This window comes from Patagioenas fasciata, chromosome 29 (genome assembly GCF_037038585.1).
Source record: "Patagioenas fasciata isolate bPatFas1 chromosome 29, bPatFas1.hap1, whole genome shotgun sequence".
NCBI lineage: Eukaryota > Metazoa > Chordata > Aves > Columbiformes > Columbidae > Patagioenas > Patagioenas fasciata.
The window spans coordinates 5,864,741-5,876,926 of NC_092548.1; the positions used below are offsets into that span (position 1 = coordinate 5,864,741).

Below are 12,186 nucleotides of genomic sequence, written 5' to 3' on the forward strand. Positions count from 1 at the left end.
TTCGCCTGCGCGCGCAGCCGCGGGGCCCGCACGTGCTGGGCGTGACGTCGTTGGCTCCGCGCGCGCGTGAGGCGACGCGAGACGCGGGAAAACGGGGGAAAACGCGGGAAAACGGGGGAAAACGCGGGAAAACGGGGTGGGGGGTGGGAAATGAACCGCCCGGTGTGACCGGGGCGGGGGTGGATGAACCACTTTGGGTGACCGGGGGGGAGGTCAGGAGGGGATGAACCACCCGGTGTGACGGGGGGGGGGGTCAGGGGGTCTTATCCCCCCCTCCGTGTCCCCCAGGTGCCCCCCCCGCTGTCCCCATGTCCCCCCGGCGCTCGTCCCGTGCCCAGGGTGGCTCCTCCGGCTCCACTTCCACCAGGGGGGGGATGAGCAGCCCCCCGGCATCGCCGACCCCCCCGGACAGCCCGTGAGTGGCGGGGGGCGCGGGGGGGCTGGGGCTGCACCCCCAGCCGTGCTGACCCCCCCGTTGCCCCCAGGGATGGCGGCAGCGACAGCTCCGGGAGCGACTTCGAGGAGACGCTGCGGCCGCAGGGGAAGAGGGGACCCCCCCGCGGGCCCCCCCGCGGGAACGTGCGTGTGGAACCTTCCGTGGGAACCCGGAGTGACCGGGAGCTCTTGACCTTGACCCCGTCCTGGCCCACTGACCCATCCTGACCTCATGTGACCCCATCATGACCCATTGACCCATCCTGACCCACTGACCCATCCTGACCCCATTGACCCATCCTGACCCATTGACCCGTCCTGACCCATTGACCCATCCTGACCCATTGACCCATTGGCCCATCCTGACCCCATTGACCCATCCTGACCCACTGACCCATCCTGACCCCATTGACCCATCCTGACCCATTGACCCATCCTGACCCACTGACCCATCCTGACCTCATGTGACCCCATCCTGACCCATTGACCCATCCTGACCCATTGACCCATCCTGACCCACTGACCCATCCTGACCTCATGTGACCCCATCCTGACCCATTGACCCATCCTGACCCATTGACCCATCCTGACCCCATTGACCCATTGACCCATCCTGACCCATTGACCCGTCCTGACCCATTGACCCATCCTGACCTATTGACCCATCCTGACCCCATTGACCCATTGACCCATCCTGACCCATTGACCCATCCTGACCCATTGACCCATCCTGACCCCATTGACCCATTGACCCGTCCTGACCCATTGACCCGTCCTGACCCATTGACCCATCCTGACCCATTGACCCATCCTGACCCATTGACCCATTGACCCATCCTGACCCATTGACCTGTCCTGACCCATTGACCCATCCTGACCCATTGACCCATTGACCCATCCTGACCCATTGACCCATCCTGACCCATTGACCAATTGACCCATTGACCTATCCTGGCCCATTGACCCATCCTGACCCATTGATCTATTGACCCATTGACCCGTCTTGACCCATTGACCAATTGACCCATTGACCCATCCTGGCCCACTGACCCATCCTGACCCCATTGACCCATTGACCCATCCTGACCCATTGACCCATCCTGACCCCATTGACCCATCCTGACCCATTGACCCATTGGCCCATCCTGACCCCATTGACCCATCCTGACCCCATTGACTCATTGACCCATCCTGACCCCATTGACCCATCCTGATCCCATTGACCCATTGACTCATTGACCCATCCTGACCCATTGACCCATCCTGACCCATTGACCCATCCTGACCCATTGACCCATCCTCACCCATTGACCCATCCTGACCCATTGACCAATTGACCCATTGACCCATCCTGACCCATTGACCAATTGACCCATTGACCCATCCTGACCCATTGCCTCATTGACCCATTGACCACCCCCATGTCCCCAGGTCCCCAAACGTCCCCGTCGCAGCGACCGCGCCAGCCCCTCCCCCACCCCCCCAGACCCCAACCACCTTTTCGCCGCCATCACCTCGGCCAAAATCGCCGTGGAGGTACCGACCCCCCCATAACCCCCTATGGCCGCACCTGGTTGGGTGGGACGCAGCATCCGCGTGTCCCCACGGGGGTGTCCGTCTGTCCCGCAGACGCTGGTGGACGAGTGGTTGGACGCGTACAAACGGGACCGCGAATCCGCCTTCCTGGAGCTGCTCAACTTCATCGTCCGCTCCTGCGGCTGCCGCGGTTGGTCAAAACGCCCGTTTTCCACCCAAATATCCGCCCGCTTTGGTCAAAATACTGAATTTTCCACCCTAAAGTTGGTAAAAGAGCCAAATTCCCCTCAAAAAAGCGATGGGTTGGGATACAACAGCGAGTTTCCCGCTCTAAATAGCTACTGAGGTTTCTTATAACATCGGTGTTTCCCCCCAAGTATTTAATGGATTTGGTTAAAACATTGATTTTTCGCCTTAAAATGTTGGTGGGTTTGGTTAAAACGTGAAATTTGACCCCAAATATGTGGTTGGTTTGGTTAAAACACTAAATTTTCCTCTCAAAATGTTGGTGAGTTTGGTTAAAAGACCAAATTTGACTCCAAATATCTGGGGGGTTTGGTTAAAACATCGGGTTTTCGCCTTAAAATGTTGGTGGGTTTGGTTAAAACACCGATTTTTGCCTTAAAATGCGGGTGAGTTTGGTTAAAACACCAATTTTTGCCTTAAAATGCGGGTGAGTTTGGTTAAAACATCAAATTTTTCCTCAAAATGTTGGTGAGTTTGGTTAAAACACCAAATTTGACCCCAAATATCTGGTGAGTTTGGTTAAAACACCAAATTTTCTCTCAAAATGTTGCTGAGTTTGGTTAAAACACCAAATTTTCGTCTTAAAATGTTGGTGGGTTTGGTTAAAACACCAAGTTTTCGCCTTAAAATGTGGGTGAGTTTGGTTAAAACATCAAATTTTCCCCTCAAAATGTGGCTGAGTTTGGTTAAAACACCAAATTTTCATCTTAAAGCGTTGATGGGTTTGGTTAAAACACCAAATTTTCCCCTTAAAATGTGGGTGAGTTTGGTTAAAACATCAAATTTCCCCTCAAATATTCACTGGATTTGGTTGAAACATTGAATTTCTTGCTCGAAACGTGGTGGAATTTGTTGAAATACTATTGAAATTTGCTAGGATTTGGTAAAATAGGGGATTTTTTTGCCTCAAATAGGGTTTTTTTCCCTTAAAACGTTGGTGTTTGTTAATGGGCCCCCCAGGTGTGGTGACCCCCGAGATGTTTCGCACCCTCCAGAACTCCCAGATCATCCAGCGCCTCACCGAGGACTTTGCGGAGGTATTGGGGGGATTTGGGGGTTTTTTGGGGTTTTGGGGTGAAAAGGAGAAAGCAGAGTGTTTCATGGAGGCCAAAAAACCCCAAAAACGGGTCCTTTGGGGCCGTTTTGGGCCCTGAAGTGGTTTTGGCGCCATTTTGTTCCCTGAGGTGATTCTGGCGCCGCCATTTTGAGACAACTTAGTGGTCTCTTTATTTATCAATAATTGTCGCATTAGTAAATTTTTATCTATTTTGTTGCATTGTATGATAAATTTAAAGGTAAAAAGTCCACATTGGTACCTCTGGTGCCACCACTTTGATCCCCGAGGTGATTTTGGCGCCACTTTGTTCCCTGAGGTGATTCTGGCGCCGCCATTTTGAGGCAGCTTAGTGGTCACACTATTTATCAATGATTTTTCTATTAATCACATTTTATCCGTTTTTTTTTCCGTTATATCATTAATTTGAGGCAAAAACTCCCCAAATTGGTGCTCCTGGTGCCACCATTTTACCCCCTGAGGCGATTTTGGGACCATTTTGCCCCTGAGGTGATTTTGGCGCCATTTTGTTCCCTGAGGTGATGCTGACGCCGCCATTTTGAGGCAGCTTAGTGGCCACACTATTGACAGAGAATTCCCACATTTAATCACTATTGGTGCGTTTTCCTCCATTATAGCATGAAATAGAGCCTAAAACTCCCCAAGTTGGTGCTCCTGGTGCCACCATTTTACCCCCTGAGGTGATTTTGGGGCCATTTTGCCCCTGAGGTGATTTTGGCGCCATTTTGTCCCCTGAGGTGATTCTGGCGCCGCCATTTTGAGGCAGCTTAGTGGTCACTCTATTTATCAATAATTCCTATATTAATCAGTTCTTGCACATTTTTCACTATTATATTATAAATTTAAAGCTAAAAAATCCACGTTGGTGCCTCTGGTGCCGCCACTTTGATCCCCGAGGTGATTTTGGGGCCATTTTGCCCTGAGGTGATTTTGGCGCCATTTTGTTCCCTGAGGTGATGCTGACGCCGCCATTTTGAGGCAGCTTAGTGGCCACACTATTAACAGATAATTCCCACATTTAATCACTATTGGTGCATTTTCCTCCATTATATCATGAAATAGAGCCTAAATCTCCCCAAATTGGTGCTCCTGGTGCCACCATTTTACCCCCCGAGGCGTTTTTGGCGCCATTCTGCCCTGAGGCGCTTTTCCCGCCTTTTTCCCCCTGAGGCGCTGCGGCCGCCATTTTGCCCCCGAGGCGCTTCCAGACGAGGCGCGGTGGCTCCGAACAGGAGGTTTGTCGTTCCAAACCCACCTCATTTCCCCACGTTTGTTAATTAGGCGCTCATTCCACCCCCGCAGGAGTCCCCCGAGTACCCGGTGTCGCGGGGCGGGCGGCGCTGGCGCCGGTTCCGCGCGGGGTTCTGCGAGCTGCTGGGCGCCGCGGTGCTGCGGGGGCGGCTGAGCGTGGTGTACGACGAGTTCCTGCTGCCCGCCTTGGTCTCCTTGCTCACCGGCCTCGCCGACTCGCCCGTCAGGGCTTTCCGGCACACGGGGACGCTGGCGGGTAGGGGACGGCCATGGGGGGAATGGGGAGTGGGGAATGGGGGGATTGGGGTGGGACTGGGAGAGCAATGGGAGCACTGGGGGGATTGGGAGGATGGGGGAATGGGGGGAATGGGGTGGGACTGGGAGAGCAATGGGAGCACTGGGGGGATTGGGAGGATGGGGGAATGGGGGGAATGGGGGGAATGGGATGGGACTGGGAGAGCAATGGGAGCACTGGGGGAATTGGGAGGATGGGGGAATGGGGGGACTGGGGTGGGACTGGGAGAACAATGGGAGGACACTGAGGGGATTGGGAGGATGGGGGAATGGGGGGAATGGGGTGGGACTGGGAGAGCAATGGGAGCACTGGGGGGATTGGGAGGATGGGGGAATGGGAATGGAGGGAATGGGGGGACTGGGGTGGGACTGGGAGGACTGGGATGGACTGAGGGGACTGAGAGGGACTGGGGGGACTGAGAGGGACTGGGGGGACTGGGATGGACTGGGGGGACTGAGAGGGCCTGGGGGGACTGGGATGGACTGGGGGGACTGGGACGGACTGGGAGGATGGGGAAATGGGGGGAATGGAGGGACTGGGGGGACTGGGAGGATGGGGGAATGGGGGAACTGGGATGGACTGGGGTGGACTGGGAGAGACTGGGATGGGACTGGGAGAACAATGGGAGGGACTGGGAGCACTGGGAGAACAATGGGAGGGACTGGGAGCACTGGGAGGTGATTGGGAGGGACTGGGGGGAATGGGGGGACTGGGAGAACAATGGGAGGGACTGGGAGGTGACTGGGAGGGACTGGGATGGGATTGGGAGCGCTGGGATGATACTGGGAGCTCCGGGACAGACTGGGAGCACTGGGATGGACTGGGAGCACTGGGAGGGACTGGGAGGTGCCTGGGGGAACTGGGAGCAGCCCGGGGGTCCCCACGGCGTGTCCCCTGTCCCCAGCCCTGAAGGTGATGACGGCGCTGGTGACGGTGGCGCTGGGGCTGAACGAGCGCCGGGACAACAACCAGCGGCAGCTGGAGGCCGAGCGCGCCAAGGGGCCCGGGCGGCGCGGCACCGAGAGGATGGAGGGGCTGCTGGACAAGCAGCGCGAGGTGCGGGGGCTGAGCCCCATAGACGTCCACTGAGACCCATAGAGATCCCTCTGAGACCCACTGAGACCCATAGACATCCACTGAAACCCACTGAGACCCATAGAGATTCCCTCTGAGCCCCCTTGAGCCCCATAGAGCCCCTCTCAGCCCCCCTGAGCCCCCTTGAGCCCCATAGAGCCCCTCTCAGCCTCCCTGAGCCCCCTTGAGCCCCATAGAGCCCCTCTCAGCCCCCCTGAGCCCCCTTGAGCCCCATAGAGCCCCTCTCAGCCCTACTGAGCCCCCTTGAGCCCTGTTGAGCCCCTCTCAGCCCCACTGAGCCCTATTGAGCCCCACTGAGCCCCTCTCAGCCCCACTGAGACCCTCTGAGCCTGCCCAAGCCCCACTGAGACCCTCTCAGCCCCACTGAGACCTATTGAGCCCCGTTGAGCACCACTGAGCCCCATAGAGCCTCTCTGAGCCCCACTGAGCCCTAGTGAGCCACATAGAGCCTCCCTGAGCCCCTCTCAGCCCCACTGAGCCCTATTGAGCCCCATAGAGCCTCTCTCAGCCCCACTGAGCCCCCTTGAGCCCCACTGAGCCCCTCTCAGCCCCCCTGAGCCCCATTGAGCCCCTCTCAGCCCCCCTGAGCCCCACTGAGCCCCTTGAGCCCCACAGCGCCCCTCTCAGCCCCACTGAGCCCCATTAAGCCCCGCATAGCCCCACTGAGCCACTCTCAGCCCCACAGAGCCCCATTGAGCCTCTCTGAGCCCCTCTCAGCCCCACAGAGCCCCCTTGAGCCTCTCTGAGCCCCCTTGAGCCCCTCTCAGCCCTATTGAGCCCCATTGAGCCCCACTGAGCCCTATTGAGCCCCACTGAGGCCCTCTGAGCCCTATTGAGCCCCTCTCAGCCCTACTGAGCCCCATTGAGCCCCACTGAGCCCTATTGAGCCTCACTGAGGCCCTCTGAGCCCTATTGAACCCCATAGAGCCTCTCTGAGCCCCACTGAGCCCCTCTCAGCCCCACTGAGCCCTATTGAGCCCCATAGAGCCCCCCTGAGCCCCATTTCCCCCCAGCTCCAGGAGCAGCAGCAGGAGATCGAGAGCATGATGAACGCCGTGTTCAAGGGCGTCTTTGTTCACCGCTACAGGTTTGGGGGGTCCGGGGGAGCCCGTGGGGGGACACCCAGCACCACTGGGTGTTATTGTCACCCCGTGTCACCCCTCTCGGTGACAGGGACATCGTCCCCGAGATCCGCGCGCTGTGCATGGAGGAGCTGGGCACGTGGATGCGCAGCTACACCGCCTTGTTCCTCACCGACGGGCACCTCAAGTACATCGGCTGGACGCTGCACGACAAGGTGGGGGGCGCGGGGGGGACACGGGGACATCCCAGTGCCCCCCAGCACATTCCAGTGCCTCCCAGTGCACCCCAGCACATCCCAGTGCCCCCCAGCACATCCCAGTACCCCTCAGCACATCCCAGCACCCCCCATCACCTCCCAGTGTCTCCCAGTGCCCCCAATAACCTCCCAGTACCTCCAATCACATCCCAGTGCCATACCAGTGTCTCCCAACGCTCCCCATCAGTTCCCAGTGCCCCCCATCACATCCCAGTGCCATACCAGTGTCTCCCAACGCCCCCCATCAGTTCCCAGTGCCCCCCATCACATCCCAGTGCCTCCCAGTGTCTCCCAGTGCCATCCCAGCACATCCCAGTGCCCCCCAGTGCCCCCCATCGCATCCCAGTGCCCCCCAGGGGCCGCGCTGAGCGTCCCCGTCCCCGCAGCAGCGGGACGTGCGGCTGCAGTGCGTGAAGGCGCTGCAGGCGCTGTACGGGCGGAGGGACACGGCGGCGCACATGGAGCTGTTCACCAGCAGGTTCAAGGTCAGGGGCGTCCCGGGGGGGGTCCAGGGGGGTCCCGGGGGGGTCCCGGGGTGTCCTGTGTCCCCAGGGGGTGACAGCGGTCGTGTCACCCCCGCCAGACGCGCCTGGTGTGCATGGTGCTCGACAAGGAGCCCGAGGTGGCTGTGGAGGTGGTGAAGCTGCTGACGGTGATGCTGGAGTGAGTTGGGGGATGTAGGGGGTGTGGGGACATGGGGACACAGAGGGACATGGGGACACGGTGGGGACATGGCGGGGAACATGGGGACACGGGGGGCGTGGGGACACGGGGGACATGGGGGACGTGGAGACATGGACTTGGGGACATGGGGACAGGTGATGGGGTTGGGGGGGATGTGGGGACACGGGGGACGTGGGGACATGGGGCACATGGGGACATAGAGGCAGGTGATGGCACTGGCGGACACGGGGGACATGGTGGGGACATGGAGGACATGGGGACATGGGGGGGACATGGGGGATGTGGGGACATGGAGGACATGGGACATGAAGACAGGTGATGGGACTGGGGGACATGGGGGACATGGGGACATGGTGGGGACATAGGGACACAGGGGACATGGGGACACTGGGGGGATACTGGGGGGACATTGGGGACATGGGGGACATGGGGACACGGGGGACACGGGGACGTGTGAGGGATGTGGGGACACGTGGGGGACATAGGGACATGTGGGACATAGGGACACGGGGACATGGGGACACGGGGCACAGGGGGACAGGTGACAGGACTGGGGGGCCACCCAGGGGCTGGGGTCCTGCTATCAACCAGGGCCTTGGGGCCACACGGTCACAACCGAGGGGGACACGGGTGACACACCCGATGTCCCTGGTGTCCCCACAGCACCATGGAGGACGCGCTGAGCGAGGACGATTGTCACAGCGTCTACCCCGTGGTGTTCGTGTCCAGCCGGGCGCTGGCGGCGGCTGCCGGGTGTTTCCTGTACCGCAGGTGACGCCGGGCGTCCCCAATGTCCCCAACTGTCCCCTCATCACTTCCCGTACCGCAGGAGACACCGGGGGGTCCCCGATGTCCCCAACTGTCCCCTCATCACTTCCTGTACCGCAGGAGACACCGGGGGGTCCCCAATGTCCCCAACTGTCCCCTCATCACTTCCTGTACCGCAGGAGACACCGGGGGGTCCCCAATGTCCCCAGCTGTCCCCCTCATCACTTCCTGTACCGCGGGTGACACCGGGGGTCCCCAATGTCCCCAACTGTCCCCTCATCACTTCCTGTACCGCAGGAGACACCGGGGGGTCCCCAATGTCCCCAACTGTCCCCTCATCACTTCCTGTACCACAGGTGACACCGGGGGTCCCCAATGTCCCCAACTGTCCCCTCATCACTTCCTGTACCACAGGTGACACCAGGGTGTCCGCAGTGCCCTAAGTGACCCCCCAGTCACTTCCTGTCCCCCTGGGTGTCCCCTCGTGTACTCAGCTCTGTCCCTTGTCTGTCTGTCCGTGGTGTCCCCAGTTCTGTCCCTTGTCTGTCTGTCCCCTCTGTGTCCCCAGCTCTGTCTCTGGTGTCCCCAGCACTATCCCTTGTCTGTCTGTCCCTGTGTGTCCCCAGCTTTGTCCCTTGTCTGTCTGTCCCCTGCGTGTCCCCAGCTCTGTCCCTTGGGTGCCCCTGGTGTCCCGAGCACTGTCCCTTGTCTCTCTTGTTTGTCTGTCACTGTGTGTCCGCAGCTCTGTCCCTGGTGTCCCCAGCTCTGTCCCTTGTCTGTCTGTCCGCCTGTGTCCCCAGCTCTGTCCCTGGTGTCCTCAGCTCTGTCCCCTGTCGGTCTGTCCCCGTGTGTCCCCAGCTCTGTCCCTGTCTGTCTGTCCCTGTGTCCCCACGTCACACTCTCACTGTCCCCAGGCTCCTGGACCCCCAGCGGGACCCTGACCGGGTCCCCTCTCGTGACGGTGACAACAGGACGTTCTTCCAGCGCCTTTTGTCCTTCTTCATGGAGAGTGAGGTCAGAGGGGCCCTGGGGGGGGTCCTGGGGGGTCCTGGGGGATCCCGGGGGATCCTGGGGGGTCCCGGAGCGGGGGTCCCATGGTGATCCCTTGTCCCCCCAGCTCCACGAACACGCGGCCTATCTGGTGGACAGCCTGTGGGACTGCGCGGGGCCCCGGCTGCGCGACTGGGACACCATGGGGGCCATGCTGCTGGAGGAGGGTCCGCGGAGCACTGGGAGGAACTGGGATGGCACTGGGAGGCACTGGGATGGCGCTGGGAGGAACTGGGAGACACTGGGATGTGATGGAATGGCACTGGGAGGCACTGGGAGGCACTGGGAGGCACTGGGATGGCACTGGGAAGCACTGGGATGTGATGGAATGGTACTGGGAGGCACTGGGATGGCACTGGGAGACACTGGGATGTGATGGAGTGGTAATGGGAGGCACTGGGATGGCACTGGGAGGAACTGGGAGGCACTGGAAAGTGCTGGGATGGCACTGGAAGGCACTGGGAGGAACTGGGATGTGATGGGATGGCACTGGGAGACACTGGGATGTGATGGGATGGCACTGGGGGGCACTGGGAGACACTGGGAGGAACTGGGATGGCACTGGGAGACACTGGGATGTGATGGAATGGTACTGGGAGGCACTGGGAGACACTGGGAGGAACTGGGATGGCACTGGGAGGCACTGCGAGGTGCTGGGATGGCACTGGGAGGCACTGGAAGGAACTGGGAGGCACTGGGATGCACTGGGATGGCACTGGGAGGAACTGGGATACACTGGGATGTGATGGAATGGCACTGGGAGGCACTGGGATGTGACGGGATGGCACTGGAAGGCACGGGGAGGAACTGGGAGGAACTGGGATGGCACTGGGAAGGCACTGGGAGGCACTGGGAGGCACTGGGAGCTGGCCCCCCCAGGCCTGCGGGACCGGCAGGAGAAGGCGCTGGTGGAGATCCTGGCGGCCAGCGCGGCACAGGCGACCCGGGGCCACCCCCCGGTGGGACGAGGACCCCCCAGAAAGGTGACAACACCCCGGGGGGGGACCCTGGGGACACTTCGGGGTCCCCCCATACCCCCCTGACCCCCCATAACCCCCCATAACCCCCCATGCCCCCCCAGCCCCTGGCCCGCGAGCGCCGGGCGCAGGCGGACGAACGGACGCGCTTGACGCACGCGCTGGCGCCGGCGCTGCCGCAGCTGCTGGCCAAGGTGACACAGGGGACACCACAGGGGACACGGGGGACATGGGGACACCCCCCCGGTGACGAGGGGTCGCTGCTGACCCCCCCGGCCCCCCCCGTGGCCCGCAGTTCTCGGCCGACGCGGAGAAGGCGGCGCCGCTGCTGGACGTGCTGCGCTGCTTCGACCTGGGCGTCTACTGCACCGGCCGCATGGAGAAGGTGCTGCCACACGGGGCCCTTGTCACCTTGTCACCTTGTCACCAGATGCCCTGTCCCCATATACCCCTGTCCCCATGACCCCTGTCCCCATGACCCCTGTCCCCATGTCTCCCTCTCCCCTGTATCCGCATGTCCCCCTGTCCCCATGTCCCCAAATCCCCATGTCCCCATGACCCCTGTCCCATATTCTCCTGTCCCCAAATCCCCATGTCGCCACATCTCCATGTCCCCATGTCCTCATGTCCCCGTGTCCCCATATCCTCATGTCCCCATATCTCCATATCCCCCTGTCTCCGTGTCCCACTGTTCCCATATCCTTATATCCCCATGTCCCCATGTCCCCCTATCCCCCATCCCCATATCCTTGTGTCCCCCTGTTCCCTTGTCCCCATATCCCCCTGTCCCCATGTCCCCCTATCCCCATATTCCCATATCCCTGTGTCCCCCTGTTCCCTTGTCCCCATATCCCCCTGTCCCCATGTCCCCCTGTCCCTCTGTGCCCCTGTCCCCCTGTCCCCTTATCCCCATATCCCCCTGTCCCCATATCCCCCTGTCCCCCGTCCCCATATCCCCATGTCCCCATATCCCCATGTCCCTATGTCCACATGTCCCCATATCCCCCCGTACCCATATCCCCATGTCCCCCTGTCCCCTGTCCCCCTGTCCCCACGCATCCCCCGTGTCCCGCAGCACCTGGAGCTGGTGCTGGCGCAGCTGCGGGAGGTGATGGAGAAGCACACGGCGCCCGTGGTGCTGGAGGCCGCGTCCCGGGCGCTGCACGCGCTCTGCGCCCCCGAGCTGGCCCTGCGCGCCCGCGGGGACCTGCTGCGCAGCCGCATGGCCGACCAGCTGGCCGACAAGTGTCACCGCGACGTCACCGACCTGCTCCAGGTACCCACGGACGCTGGGGACTGGGGACAGTGACCTGGAGCCAGGATGGGGTTGGGGACAGTGACCTGGAGCCATAGTGGGGACAGTGACCTGGAGCCAGGACAGGGGACAGTGACCTGGAGCCAGGATGGGATTGGGGACAGTGACCTGGAGCCAGGA

At 60.7% G+C, this 12,186-nt stretch overlaps 1 protein-coding gene across 2 annotated transcripts in view; it reads left to right on the forward strand.

The window, feature by feature from the left end:
• The window catches only part of STAG3 (STAG3 cohesin complex component), an 18,064-nt gene continuing 5,878 nt past the window's right edge, over nt 1-12,186 (forward strand). Inside the window, exons 1-19 of one of the 2 annotated variants that reach the window (XM_065859116.2) lie at nt 1-66; nt 289-415; nt 486-579; nt 1,867-1,971; nt 2,065-2,161; nt 3,178-3,254; nt 4,595-4,799; nt 5,743-5,894; nt 6,947-7,020; nt 7,107-7,230; nt 7,659-7,757; nt 7,856-7,935; nt 8,620-8,727; nt 9,639-9,738; nt 9,842-9,941; nt 10,654-10,757; nt 10,856-10,945; nt 11,047-11,136; nt 11,827-12,027. In XM_065859116.2, coding sequence (XP_065715188.2) covers nt 309-415; nt 486-579; nt 1,867-1,971; nt 2,065-2,161; nt 3,178-3,254; nt 4,595-4,799; nt 5,743-5,894; nt 6,947-7,020; nt 7,107-7,230; nt 7,659-7,757; nt 7,856-7,935; nt 8,620-8,727; nt 9,639-9,738; nt 9,842-9,941; nt 10,654-10,757; nt 10,856-10,945; nt 11,047-11,136; nt 11,827-12,027 — 2,007 coding nt within the window. In that variant the 5' untranslated portion in view covers nt 1-66; nt 289-308. The remainder of the gene's footprint in view (nt 67-288; nt 416-485; nt 580-1,866; nt 1,972-2,064; nt 2,162-3,177; nt 3,255-4,594; nt 4,800-5,742; nt 5,895-6,946; nt 7,021-7,106; nt 7,231-7,658; nt 7,758-7,855; nt 7,936-8,619; nt 8,728-9,638; nt 9,739-9,841; nt 9,942-10,653; nt 10,758-10,855; nt 10,946-11,046; nt 11,137-11,826; nt 12,028-12,186) is intronic. The other variant, XM_071800237.1, reaches the window with a different exon arrangement.